We start from the raw sequence: 13,477 nt of genomic DNA, 5'->3' as shown, positions 1-13,477 counted from the left end.
ATTCTGATTCTGATTCTGTAAGTAGACTAAAAATAAAACTACTGTCGACTAATCTTTACAAGCGGCTCTTATTTTGAAATCCTCCGCTTTTAGCGTAAGTTTGTTTCTGTTAACCAGTATGGCTCTGCTATCATGGTCTGTGACAGCGACACAAATAAACAAGAACCATGTGGATTAAACGCAAGATTTGGGCCAACGTTCATATTTACGATATGAAAACCAGCTCCTGTGACTTAAACATTGTACAAACTTTGGAAGTGCCGTGTGTTAAACTCTTTGAACCTCCACAGCATGGTGAGTTAATCTTACAATGAAGATGTGTGCGTGTGTGTGTTTGTTTGAAGTAGGCTTAGACTGTATCTTCTCACGTGCTGTGTTTGAATAATGTAGCTCACGGTTGTTAATGTCATCTCTGTCTGTCTGTCTGTCTGTCTGTCTGTCTGTCTGTCTGTCTGTCTTAGTGCTACCATAATGTACACTGTGAAAATCTAAATGACATATTCTAAATACATTTGTACTGTGCAAATAGCTGAATAGAATGGGCTAGTAGGTCTACGCTACTGTATTTTAACATCAGTCAGTCATAATGGTGAGCCATAATATTATTTTCTGAGGTGGTAAAAAGGTTGAGAACCACTGCGGTAGACTTCAAGAGGTCTTTTTACTTTAACTTTTCAAGTACATTTCAGAGCCTGTACTTTTGTACTTTTACTTGAGTAATTAGTTGAATGAGTACTTTTACTAAAGTCGCTTTTTACATAAGTAATGTATCTGAGGCTACTTCTACTTTAAGTAATGAAAGTGAGTAGTACTTTTCCCATCTCTGCTGAGTATTGTTTTCTCAATTCTAAACTTGAATTGTTGAATTTCTTATGAAGAATAAGAAAATAAATATGAAACATTTGTTACCCATCTCATCACCATATGTCTAGTAGCCTACGACTGTAATGACCATAAAGTAACCTCCTTAATAATAAATGTAATTTGTAATGATAGACACTGTAGTTATAGCATAGACTGAAGTTGGAAAGGCTGTGCCCAGTGCCTGTGTCAGCACCGATCCTGCTGGCGGTGGCACGTGCAATGGTGTATCAGAGCCTTCTAAAGGCTCACAAAGTCACTTCACAAGTTTTGACTGAGGAAATCATTTGAACTCAACTGTTAGCCAACTGTAAAGTGGGTGCAGGATCACCCACGCTCTGTATCTCCCACAGGCACTCACTCTAAAGTCCATAGTGTTAAAGGGTCTACACCATGAATTTTTTTTTGGTTTTTAGTATTTTTTGGGCTCCCCAGTGTCTCTTGTACCCCAAAAAATTTTTTTTTTTAACATTCAGTCATTCATTCTCATTTCAGAGATTTTCAGAATGGGCGTGTCTGAACAGGCCATTTCAGAATGTGCAATGCAAGTGATGTCACTTGCATTGCCATTGCATTGATGCTGGCCAGACAGAATTGCTCAGTAGCCCCCCCCTGCCCAAGAGGACGTTTTGGTATTGCAGCTGAAAGTGCTGTATAAGCCAGAGACAATTGACTTGGGATGAGTATATCTGAGTGATGATTTAGGCTCAAACCTTTTGAAAAAGGTTTGAGGGACATACACCATATGATATTAAATATCAAATATATTTTTTAAATTCATGGTGTAGATCCTTTAAGGAGATCTTGTTACAAGTCACTCCTTTCAATAGTAAAGTGGAATGCCAGCTAATTTCTGGAGATCCATATAGCCTCTGGGTTCAAAGCAGTGAGCATGCCACTGAGCTCACTACTAGAGCTCTTCACAGGCCCCCCGATTCCGAAAATACCCGACAGGACCCGAGACCCGCACGGGTCGGAGCCGTGTTTTATCATAATCACTCGGGCCGGGTCGGAATCGGCGCTATTCCCTCGGAACTCGGGTCTGTCCATCATTATGTGTAATACCCGAGTGGATCCGAGAAGACCCGTAGTATCCCCACTGTGTGTGTGCGTGACTGCACTAATCAGAAGAGAAACACAATGAAGTGCTGTTTAACTTGTGTGTGATGTTTTAGACAGACATAGGATCAGGTTAGTGCAGCAGCGACATGAATGGCTGTGCATCTTGCGTGATGTTTTAAGCTGGTTTAAGATCAGATTAACCTACTTGCAGTGCAACAAAAAAAGTTGGTGGTGCACACCACCATACTGCAAGGCAAGCCAACTGCCAGGCTGATTTGAAAACGACGGTGGGCAAATGATGGATTCCTCTGACGAGGTGAAAGCAAAGCTTTGATCATAAAATGGTCATTGGTCAATAGGTCTGCTATTAATTCATAAAGTCCATAATTATTTACAAAGAAAAGCTTTTGTCACGCATATTAAATTACTTCTGCGCATATTTATTTATTTATTTTTGTCATTTCATAATTATGCGCTTTTTTGAAGGGTTGTCTGGGTCGGGTCTGTCTCGGAATCTCGGAAATAATCGGGTTTCGGAACAAATTTCACCAGTCCAATTAGGGTCCGGGTCCGTAAAAAAACGGAAATCGGAACGGCTCAGAATCTGACTAAATTGTCACGGGTCCACCCGGGTTTGGTTTTGCTATTTGAAAAAAAAAAAAAAACGGCTGTGAATCGGATCAGATGTCACATTTCCATTTCAGTTCCGGTCTTTTTAGACCTGTGAAGAGCTCTACTCACTACTGCACTCTCCAAAACGTATATCCATTATTCCTTGCACAACATCAATAATGTTAACACAGTAGAATAATTTCATTGACTCTGTCTTTTCATCTGATGTTGCTCTGCGACTGTCCAAAATGTTTCTTCAACTTGTGGCGATTAGCGGTGCATCGCCACTACCCCTGACTTATGTGCATAATTGTCAGATCTGTGGCTCTGGACAACCGTATCTCCATATTTGCCTATACTGTATATGGGCGTATCAGGTTTGTCTAGGTTATGTCTGAGTCATAGTGACGTGGCTGAGGTCTGTGCGCCCTCCAATAAGCCAATTTTAAAATAAGGTTAAAGTGGTTAAACTGATTTTGATGCTGTGTTAGCTCATTTTTCTGGTGACCCCTGGAACTCCTGGGGTCCTTGAAGGGGTTCAAGCCCCCCCCCCTCATTATTCCGCTACACATCATCTTCCTCCCTGTGTGGTTCATCCTCTGCCCATCAAGGGTCTTCTTCAAACAGCTTGTGATTTTGGTTTCGGTAGAGCACTGGACAGCTTATTTAATGCATTGCCGAGACATTTGTTCAAACTGTCAAAGTCATTCCCGTAGTCCGTAGGTGCCCAATCAGAGGTGTATTTTTCAACAAACGCAGCAACTTCATCAGACTCCAGTGTGGTTTTGAGATCACAGAGGGCCTCCTCCACATCAGCAGATTTCTGACCAGGTCCTTTTTTCTTGATCGCCCCCAAGCATTCCTTCAGCACTTTCACATGCTCAACCAGACACTGGCGCCGTTCCGTGTTGCGCATGGCATCCCCACAGAGAGGGGAGAGTGAAGTTGCTTTGACCATGATGGGGTCTATGAGATCCATGACTGATTGAAAAACATGAGAGAAGGGAAAAAGGGAGACAGATAGGTTGAGATACAATATATTGAACCACAGCATTCTTTTCTCATTATATTGAATGAGAAGTGACAGCTGACTTTAAAGTAGTGATGGGCATATCGATACTTGTATCGATATATCGATCGGTTGTCTGAGTATCGCTTGGGTATCGATACTTAAAAAAAAAAATCGATACTTTTTTAATACACTTCCGTTTCCGGTTTGGTTATGTTTTTCCGGTTCCGGTATCGGTATCGGAAAATCGGCCCCAAAAATATCGGTATCGTATCGAATTGAATAAATGTGGTATCGGCCCATCACTACTTTAAAGTTATTTATTTGCAATATCACACGAAAGGGTGTGCTTTACCATCATTATCATTATTATAATTATTGGCACAACAGTGATGATGTGCCAAGTGCCCTAAGCATTAGTGATTGACAGTGAAGTGCCAATATTGACAGTAAAGCACACCCTTGAGTGTAATACTGTGATTATAGAAGGGTTACCATCTAAATAAAACATTTTTTTTTAAAAAAACATATTTTTGCATCACAATTTCCCTGGAAATGGGGTCTGACAGAGACCATTTCTTGTCCCTGTTGAGACAACCAGCCAACTTGAGCTATTGGTTTTGCTTTTTTAGAGATTGTGATTTACCATAATAAATAAATACCACCCATTTAAACACAAAACGCCTTAATCAATATTCTTTTAACAAAAAAATCTGCTGAAATATATATATATTTTTTATCATAGACAGATTTTGCTACTATATCTTCACATGGATTGTTAAAGTAGTAGACCCTGTCTCTCACTTCTCTTCAGCTCCTCATGATCCTCCTTCCTGTCTGCTTCATCCTCTGCCTGTTGAGAAGCTTTGTTGGACATCTTGTGGTCAACCTGCAGAGCCTTGGAAAGCTTGTTGAATGCGCTGTTCAGGTCGCTGTTCAAACTCCTAAACTCACTGTTGTCGTTGTAGTCTTTAAACACATGCTCGTGGAAACTATCAGAGATGTATTTTTTTACAACAACTTCTGCAGACCCCAGTATTTCCTTGAGATCACGGAGGTCCTTCTCCACATCGGCAGAGTTCTGACCAGGTCCTTTTTGCTTGATTGTCTTCACCAGTTCCTCCAGTCCTCCTTTCACACGCTGGACCAGACGCTGGCACTGTTTCTTGTTACCCTTGACCTCCTCACAGACATTGTAGAATGAAGTTGCTATGCGCACGATGGAGTCTATGTGATCCACGACTGATTGAAAAACATGAGAGATAGCAGAAAGGGGGACAGAGAGGTTGAGATACTATATATTGAACCACAACATTCTTTTCTCATCATATTGAATGAGAAGTGACAGCTGACTTTAAAGTTATTTATTTGCAATATTACATAAATGGGTGTGCTTTACCATCATTATTGGCACAACAGTGATGAGGTGTTTGTGCCAAGTGCCCTAAGCATCAGTGAAGTGCCAATAATGACAGTAAAGCACACCCTTGAGTCTAATACTGTGATTATAGAGGGGTTTCCATCTAAGTAAAACATTTTCAGAATGACATATTGTGTCATATAATCACATTGTGGGGCAATTTGCTCTCAAAACAAAACAAGAAAAACATATTTTTGCTAGCTTTATCTCAATTTCCCTGGAAATGGGGTCTGACAGAGACAATTTCTAGTCCCTGTTGAGCTATTGCTTGAGCTATTGCTTTTGCTTTTTTTGAGATTGTGATTTACCAAACTGAATAAATACCCATACATACATATTCTTTTCATATATAGATTTTTCTACTATCTTCACATGGATTGTTAAAGTAGTAGAACCCGCCTCTCACTTCTCTTCAGCTCCTCATGGTCCTCCTTCCTGTCTGCTTCATCCTCTGCCTGTTGAGAATCTTCGTTGAACATCTTGTGGTCAACCTGCAGAGGCTTGGAAAGATTGTTGAATGCACTGTTCAGACGGACGTTCAAACTCCTAAACTCACTGTTGTCATTGTAGTCTTTAAACACATGCTCGTGGAAACTATCAGAGGCGTATTTTTTGACAACATCTTTTGCAGACTCCAGTGTTTCCTTGAGAACACAGAGGTCCTTCTCCACATCAGCAGAGTTCTGACCAGCTCCTTTTTGCATGATTGTCTTCACCAGGTCCTGCAGTCCTTTCACACGCTGGACCAGACGCTGGCACTGTTTCATGTTGCCCTTGACCTTCTCACAGACGTTGTAGAGTGAAGTTGCTATGGGCACGATGAGGTCTATGAGATCCATGACTGATTGAAAAAAAATTGAGAAAAGAGAAAGGGGGACAGATAGTTTGAAATGCAATAGATTGAACCATAATATGCTTTTCTCATTATATTGAACAAGAAGTGACAGCTGACTTTAAATTTGTTTACTTAAAGGAGTAGTTCACCTAAAAAAAAAGAAGTATTTTATATCAGTCTCACACCCCATGAAGCCTTGAATTCATGGAGATTTTTTTGTTTTTGTTGCATTCCTAAGCCAATAACTTGATGACCGGGGAGGAGACTCCTTCTGACCGATGACCCGGCCATCAAATTATTGGCTTAGGAATGCGACAAAAAATAAAAACTCTCCATGAATTCAAAGCTTCATGGGGTGTAATTGATAGAAAATAAGTAATTTCTTGGGTGAACTACTCCTTTAAGTAATATTACACAAAAGGCTGTGCTTTACCATCAACAGTGATGAGATGTTTGTGCCAAGTGCCCTAAGCATCAGTAAAAAGCCAATAATGACAGTAAAGCACACCCTCAAGTGTAATACTGTGATAATAGAAAGGTTACCATCTAAATAAAACATGTTAAAAATGCATTCATATTGTGGGGCAATTTGCTCTAAAAATAAACTAGCTTTATCTCAATTTCCCTGGAAATACATGGGGTCTTACAGAGACAATTCTAGTACCTGTTCAGATAACCAGCCAACTTAAGCTAATGCTTTCTAGAGCAGTGGTTCTCAAACTGTCAAGGACCCCCAAATGTATGTGTATTTGGCCGTGCCAGGGACCCCAGAAGAGAAGAAGGAAATATTTGTTTTAGAAAATTCTGAATTATTCAAAATTTTTCTAACACTATTCAAAAATGTACAAAAATAGCATATAGCATATACAAGCTCAGAACGCCTAACTTCGTGCCGTGCTGTGAGCTTGTATATCTGCTATCTTTGAATAGCCAACTTATAAAATATGGATAAAGTGGTTAAGCTGATTGATGCTGTATTAACAAATGTTAAGACAGCATACAGTTAATACCCCCCCCCCCCCCCCAAGGACCCCTGGACTTTGAGAACCACTCATCTAGAGATTGTGATTTCCCAAACTGAATAAATACCATTCGTAAAAAAACACAAAATTCCATTGTTAATTCTAAGATATCTGCTGAAATAAAACTCATCATAGACAGATTTTGCTCTATATCTTCACATGGATTGTTATAGTAGACCCCGCCTCTCACTTCTCTTCAGCTCCTCATGATCCTCCTTCCTGTCTGCTTCATCCTCTGCCTGTTGAGAAGCTTTGTTGAACATCTTGTGGTCAACCTGCAGAGCCTTGGAAAGCTTGTTGAATACACTGTTCAGGTGGCTGTTCAAACTCCTAAACTCACTGTTGTCGTTGTAGTCTTTAAACACATGCTCGTGGAAACTATCAGAGATGTATTTTTTTATAACGTCTTTGGCAGACTCCAGTGTTTCCCTGAGATCACGGAGGTCCTTCTCCACATCGGCAGAGTTCTGACCAGGTCCTTTTTGCTTGATTGTCTCCACCAGGCCTTTTACACGCTGGACCAGACGCTGGCACTGTTTCTTGTTGCCCTTGACCTCCTCACAGAGAAAGTAGAGTGAAGTTGCTATGGACACGATGGGGTCTATGAGATCCATGACTGATGGAAACAAATTAGAGAAAAGAAAAAGGGGGACAGATAGGTTGAAATGCAATAGATTGAACCATAATATGCTTTTCTCATCGTATTGAACAAGAAGTTACAGCTGACTTTTAATGTGTTTACTTAAAGGAGTAGTTCATTCAAAAAAGTGTTTATTTTATATCAGTCTCACACCCCATGAAGCCTTGAATTCATGGAGATTTTTTTTATTTTTTGTTGCATTCCTAAGCCAATAACTTGATGACCGGGGGAGTCTCCATTAGGAGACTCAAAGAGTCTCCGTTGGAGTCTCCTTCTGACCGATGACCCGGTCATTAAATTATTGTCTCAGGAATGCAACAAAAACAAAACAATCTCCATGAATTCAAGGCTTCGTGGGGTGTGATTGATAGAAAATAAGTCATTTTTGGGTGAACTACTCCTTTAACACGGGGCCTCCCCCGGACCCCACTTTGAGAACCACTCATCTAGAGATTGTGATTTCCCAAACTGAATAAATACCATACGTAAAAAACACAGAATTCCATTGTTAATTCTAAGATATCTGCTGAAATAAAACTCATCATAGACAGATTTTGCTACTATATCTTCACATGGATTGTTAAAGTAGTAGACCTCTCACTTCTCTTCAGCTCCTCATGGTCCTCCTTCCTGTCTGCTTCATCCTCTGCCTGTTGAGAATCTTCGTTGAACATCTTGTATAGTTTATGATCGTGGTCAACCTGCAGAGCCTTGGAAAGCTTGTTGAATGCACTGTTCAGACGGTCGTTCAAACTCTTAAACTCACTGTTGTCGTTGTAGTCTTTAAACACATGCTTGTGGAAACTATCAGAGATGTATTTTTTGACAACATCTTCTGCAGACTTCAGTGTTTCCTTGAGATCATGGAGGTCCTTCTCCACATCATCAGAGATCTGATCAGCTCCTTTTTGCTTGATTGTCTCCACCAGTTCCTCCAGTCCTTTCACACGCTGGACCAGACGCTGGCACTGTTTCTTGTTGCCCTTGACCTCCTCACAGAAATTGTAGAGTGAAGTTGCTTTGGCTATGATGGAGTCTATGAGATCCATGACATTGAAAAACATGAGAGAGGGGAGAAAAAAATGGGGGACCGACTTTTAATCACTTTAAAGTTAATTGTTTACTTAAGTAATATTACACAAGTTGTCCAATTAATTGATTAGTTAATTTTGAGTTGTTTCATAATAGACCTCTACAGTTTATTGGGTTTTTTGACATTATATTAAGCTCCCTGAGACTCCTGGCTCTCCAATAATGTAACCTGTGGCTCATGAATGTGTTTAATGCTGTTCATGTCTGTCTTTGTCTATCTGGATTTTTAGCAGACACACTACCTGCATCTCACATCTGTATCAGAATGACACATTCTGCACTTAAGGCTGCATCTTGTATATTGTTGTTGTTGTTATCTTTTATTAATTGATTTGTTTATTTGATAGGGACAGAGAACATTAATGAACAACACCCACATACAAATATAAGAAGTATACATGCTGGTGTTAGCAAGAATTACATTTTCCTTATGCCAGTAACAGAAAAACAAAACAAACAAACAAATAATTACAAATGTTTTGACTTCTACTTTGGTGGAAATGGGTGTATTGGGATATTTGGGGAGTTGCGTCATGATCTAAGGAATCCAGAGATAAATACATTGTTATTGTGTAAACTACAGTTCAGGAGCTAGCTACTGTATAAGCCCAACTGTAAAGCGGGCTGGTGTACTGCCACCATGAGGCCAATTTGAAACATCTGGGGTGCAGTGACTTCCTTGGCCTACGGGAGTGTGCACAAAGTTTGGCGCTGATCAGTACCGTGACACGCGCACACACACGCACACGCGCGCACACACACACACACACACACACACACACACACACACACACACACACACACACACACACACACACACACACACACACACACACACACACACACACAGGGAGAGGGGCAGCAGCGAGGGGGGAGAGAGAGGGGGAGGAATAGGGAGGGAGAGACTGAGGGGGAGAGGCAGAGAGAGTGGGAGAAAGAAAGAGGGAGAGAGAGGGGGAAAGACTGAGGGGGAGCGAGTGAAAAACAGAGACAGAGTTATACATAAAAAAAAAAAAACTATTCTGGCTTCAATTCTTGAACTGTTGAAAACAAATAAATAAGAAATAGCACTTAAAATAATAACATAAACAGGACAGAAGAGAAACAGACATACCAATTGTTGAATCATGGCTGTTCTCGTCTGATGGTGATTCTACCTTCTCTTGTAGAGGTACTAATGACACACACACACACACACACACACACACACACGCGCACACACGCGCACACACACACACACACACACACACACACACACACACACACACACACACACACACACACACACACACACACACACACACACACACACACACACACACACACACACACACACACATAGAGTCAGCTATTTCCAAGAACAAATGAGAAGCAGATTATAATGCTAAATTGGAGCTTTCTGTCACAATCCGCTCCTTGGACCGTGGACTGACTTTATTATTTAGCCATTGTCTGACCTTAATTGGTATTGGACCCTTTTGGACCCTCTTTGTGCTGTATTGTTCCCGGTTCTCCTTGTACTGTTATTTTGTAGTGATGTCCAAGTGTTTCCTGTTTAGCCTAGTTAGTGTTTCCTGTCTTGTCTCACCTCCCTTTGATTAGTTATGTTCTCCACCTGTGTCCTGCCCCAGCCAATCCCTGTGCTGTGTTAATTGTCCTTTGTTCTCACCTGTGCCTATCTAGTCCTTGTCTATTTATAAGCCCCTCTGTTTCCAGTCTGTGTTGATTCATTATTGTTGTCACTTGTCACAGTGTTCTGTTGGTAACCTAGCCTTGCCTTGTTTTCCCTGTTTAGTTAATAAAACCCCTGCATCTGATCCGTTCTGTCTCCGAGTCACTCTCTGCGCTTGGGTCCTACAACTCCCTGCCTCGCACCGTGACAGAATGAAGCAACCAAATGGACCCAGCGGACAGCCCGGCAGATGGCTTTGGTGAAGTACGTCTCTTCATGCCTGCGAGCCATTTGCCTGTTCACCAACCTGCTCTCCAGCCTGTCGATGGCCAGCCTACTCATCAGCCTGCACCCCTTGGGTTTGTAGGCCTCCAGCCTCTCTGCTCCGAGCCTGCCTCTGTTGACCCCGTGTTCCCTGAGCCAGCCTTTGCTGAGACAGCTGCTTCCCTATGCTGGGTCTCGCTTGGCTATCGTCAGGGGGAACCGGGCGAGGGGGCGTCATCGTCCTGGCCTTCGACACCGTCAACGATCCCAGCTGCCCTGCATCCCGCAGCCTCCACTGCCCAGCATCTAGGAGCCTCCACTGCCCAGCATCCGGGAGCCTCCACTGCCCAGCTCCGTCGTGGTCCTCCGGTTCTTCGCAGCGGTGACGAACGGCGGGCGGCCTGCCGAGACGTCCGAACCTGGACGGGCTCCGCCAGTATCCAGGTGCGGCGTCCGGTCCTTCTGTGCTGGTTCGTGGTCTCGGCAGGGAGGCAGGGCCGCTCGTGGCCCGTTTTCTGGTCGCCGCTGTCCGGGGCCTCTCCTGCCCTGCCTGTGCCCTCTGCGCCGACGCCCTCCGGCAGCGTCCCCCCCCCCCGCCCGGTTCTTCGCCTGCCGCCCGGGCCTCCCCAGCCGCGCTCCGGCTGGTTCCCGGCGGCCGTCCTGGCCTCGTTCCCCCTGTCTCTGTCCCGGGATTCTCGCCTGCCGTCCGGGCCTCCCCAGCCGCGCTCCGGCTGGTGCCCGGCGACCGTTCTGGCCTCGTTCGTCTCGTCTCGGCTCTGGTCCTCGCTCTGGTCCTCGCCTGCCTTTCCGGACCCCCCCCCCCCCGGTCCTGTCTCTGCCCTCTCCCCCCCCGGAGGTTCTGGCCCGCTTCTCTGCCCCCCCCCCCCCCCATTCCGGTTTTGGGACGCCTGGAAGTCGTCCCGTGGAGGGGAGGTACTGTCACGATCCGCTCCTCGGACCGTGGACTGACTTTATTGTTGTATTGTTCCCGGTTCTCCTTGTACTGTTATTTTGTAGTGATGTCCAAGTGTTTCCTGTTTAGCCTAGTTAGTGTTTCCTGTCTTGTCTCACCTCCCTTTGATTAGTTGTGTTCTACACCTGTGTCCTGTTGTGCCCCAGCCAATCCCTGTGTTAATTGTCCTTTGTTCTCACCTGTGCCTAGCTAGTCCTTGTCTATTTATATGCCCCTCTGTTTCCAGTCTGTGTTGATTCATTATTGTTGTCACAGTGTTCTGTCGGTTACCTAGCCTTGCCTTGTTTTCCCTGTTTAGTTAATAAAACCCCTGCATCTGATCCGTTCTGTCTCCGCGTCACTACAACTCCTACAACTCCCTGCCTCGCACCGTGACACTTTCTATGCACATTTTATCAAATAAAACTAGAACATTCATTTTCATCGATTGGTGAAGACTCATCTGCATTGAGAGGAAAATATCAGTTTGTTTAAGTAACCGTCAAGTTAGTAAATCAACACCAAATCAACCCAGACCGCTGTTGTAGCGGTACGGGCACTTAGGCTCTAAAGTAGCCTGACAGCATGTCGCAGATTGACCTTTGCTGCGTGTCTCTCCCCGTCTCTCTCTCTCTTTCCAGTTCATCTTCACTTATAAATCTATCAATAAAGGCAGAAAAGCCCCCAAAAAGAATTGTTGTGTGATGAGATTACCAAGATGTTGTTAGTGAATTGTGATTGACGCTTCACACCATCACTCTGTTTTATTGCTGTAATAAATGTGAAATTGGACATACTGAAACCTACCCTACCACACCACTATAATTTATTTATTTATCTTTTATTGGAGGTGGATATTGGACTTAAGTCTTATCACAAACTGCTCAAATAAAGTTCTCAAACTCACGCACCTCCTTCTTCAGGAACATCCACAGGTTCAGACCCACATGAAGGCAACATACGCTTTATATGATCTGTTAGAATTCAAGCACAATGATAACATAACAGTGATGTACAACAATACAACATGAACGCATGCATGCACAAACACGCATGCATGCATGCATGTGCGTGTGTGTGTGTGTGGGTGCACACGCGTGCGTGCGTGCGTGCGTGCACGCACACACACACACACACACACACACACACACACACACACACACACACACACACACACACACACACACACACACACACACACACACACACACACACACCAGGGGCGCATGGGTGGGCCACCCACATAGAAAGCTGGCCCACCCAATCGATTTTGCAAAAAAAAAAATTAAATAACATAACCCTAACTTAACCCTAACACTAAAAGCGACCCGTGCACACCGCGTGCGCACGGGTCGCTTTTAGTGTTAGGGTTAGGGCATGCGGTTTTAGTGTTAGGGCTGGGCCTAGGCAGGAGCGGGTGGGCACGCACGATGCGTGCCCACCCGCTCCTGCCTAGGCCCAGCCTATACTAGTGTGTATTAGAACTAAGTAAAGATTACAACATTTGACTTCTGCTTTTCAAATTGCATGTACAGTAGCTGCTGAGCAGTGACTTTGCAAGCATGTTGTATGTTATTTGTAACTTAAAATCAAAAGAGAAACTTACCACGATATTTCACACACAGGAACAGCACCAAACCGACTGTAAGGAGAGCAACTATAATCCCTATAATACCAGCCCCCAAGGATGTATTTCCTTAAAAGAAAGAGAAAAAGAAGCCTTTGTTATTACAGGGTCCAGTTTAATCTACTGCGCGTGCGTGTGTGTGTCAAATTAACCTGCTAACACAAAAGGTGTGGCCAACTTTCTAACACTTTAGGAAAACTTGGAAGATTGAGGTCCAAATGTATAAACTGTTTTCCCTCAGTGTTGTGTCAAGTGCATACAGTATAGATTTGTATTGTAGTAGTGCAGCGATGGACTATCATTTCTTTACATCAATGGAGGCATCAACCACATACTGTAGAGCTGATATAGGAATACAAATTCATCTTCACAGCATGGTACATTCTCTTCCAATAAAACAGTAAAGGGT

At 43.3% G+C, this 13,477-nt stretch overlaps 1 protein-coding gene across 2 annotated transcripts in view; it reads right to left on the bottom strand.

Annotated features, from left to right (window-relative positions):
- Nucleotides 1–1,714: 1,714 nt before the first annotated feature.
- The window catches only part of LOC308076844 (uncharacterized protein), a 20,137-nt gene continuing 8,374 nt past the window's right edge, over nt 1,715–13,477 (bottom strand). Inside the window, exons 4-11 of one of the 2 annotated variants that reach the window (XM_080417354.1) lie at nt 13,048–13,137; nt 12,353–12,415; nt 9,668–9,727; nt 8,063–8,497; nt 7,012–7,437; nt 5,371–5,805; nt 4,349–4,786; nt 1,715–3,516 (exon numbers count right to left, since the gene is read on the bottom strand). In XM_080417354.1, the coding sequence (XP_080273480.1) occupies nt 3,155–3,516; nt 4,349–4,786; nt 5,371–5,805; nt 7,012–7,437; nt 8,063–8,497; nt 9,668–9,727; nt 12,353–12,415; nt 13,048–13,137 (2,309 nt within the window). In that variant the 3' untranslated portion in view covers nt 1,715–3,154. The remainder of the gene's footprint in view (nt 3,517–4,348; nt 4,787–5,370; nt 5,806–7,011; nt 7,438–8,062; nt 8,498–9,667; nt 9,728–12,352; nt 12,416–13,047; nt 13,138–13,477) is intronic. The other variant, XM_080417355.1, reaches the window with a different exon arrangement.

This window comes from Gymnoscopelus braueri (assembly GCF_963280865.1).
Source record: "Gymnoscopelus braueri genome assembly, chromosome: 21".
NCBI classification, from domain to species: domain Eukaryota; kingdom Metazoa; phylum Chordata; class Actinopteri; order Myctophiformes; family Myctophidae; genus Gymnoscopelus; species Gymnoscopelus braueri.
This window is presented reverse-complemented; position numbering and strand designations above follow the sequence as displayed.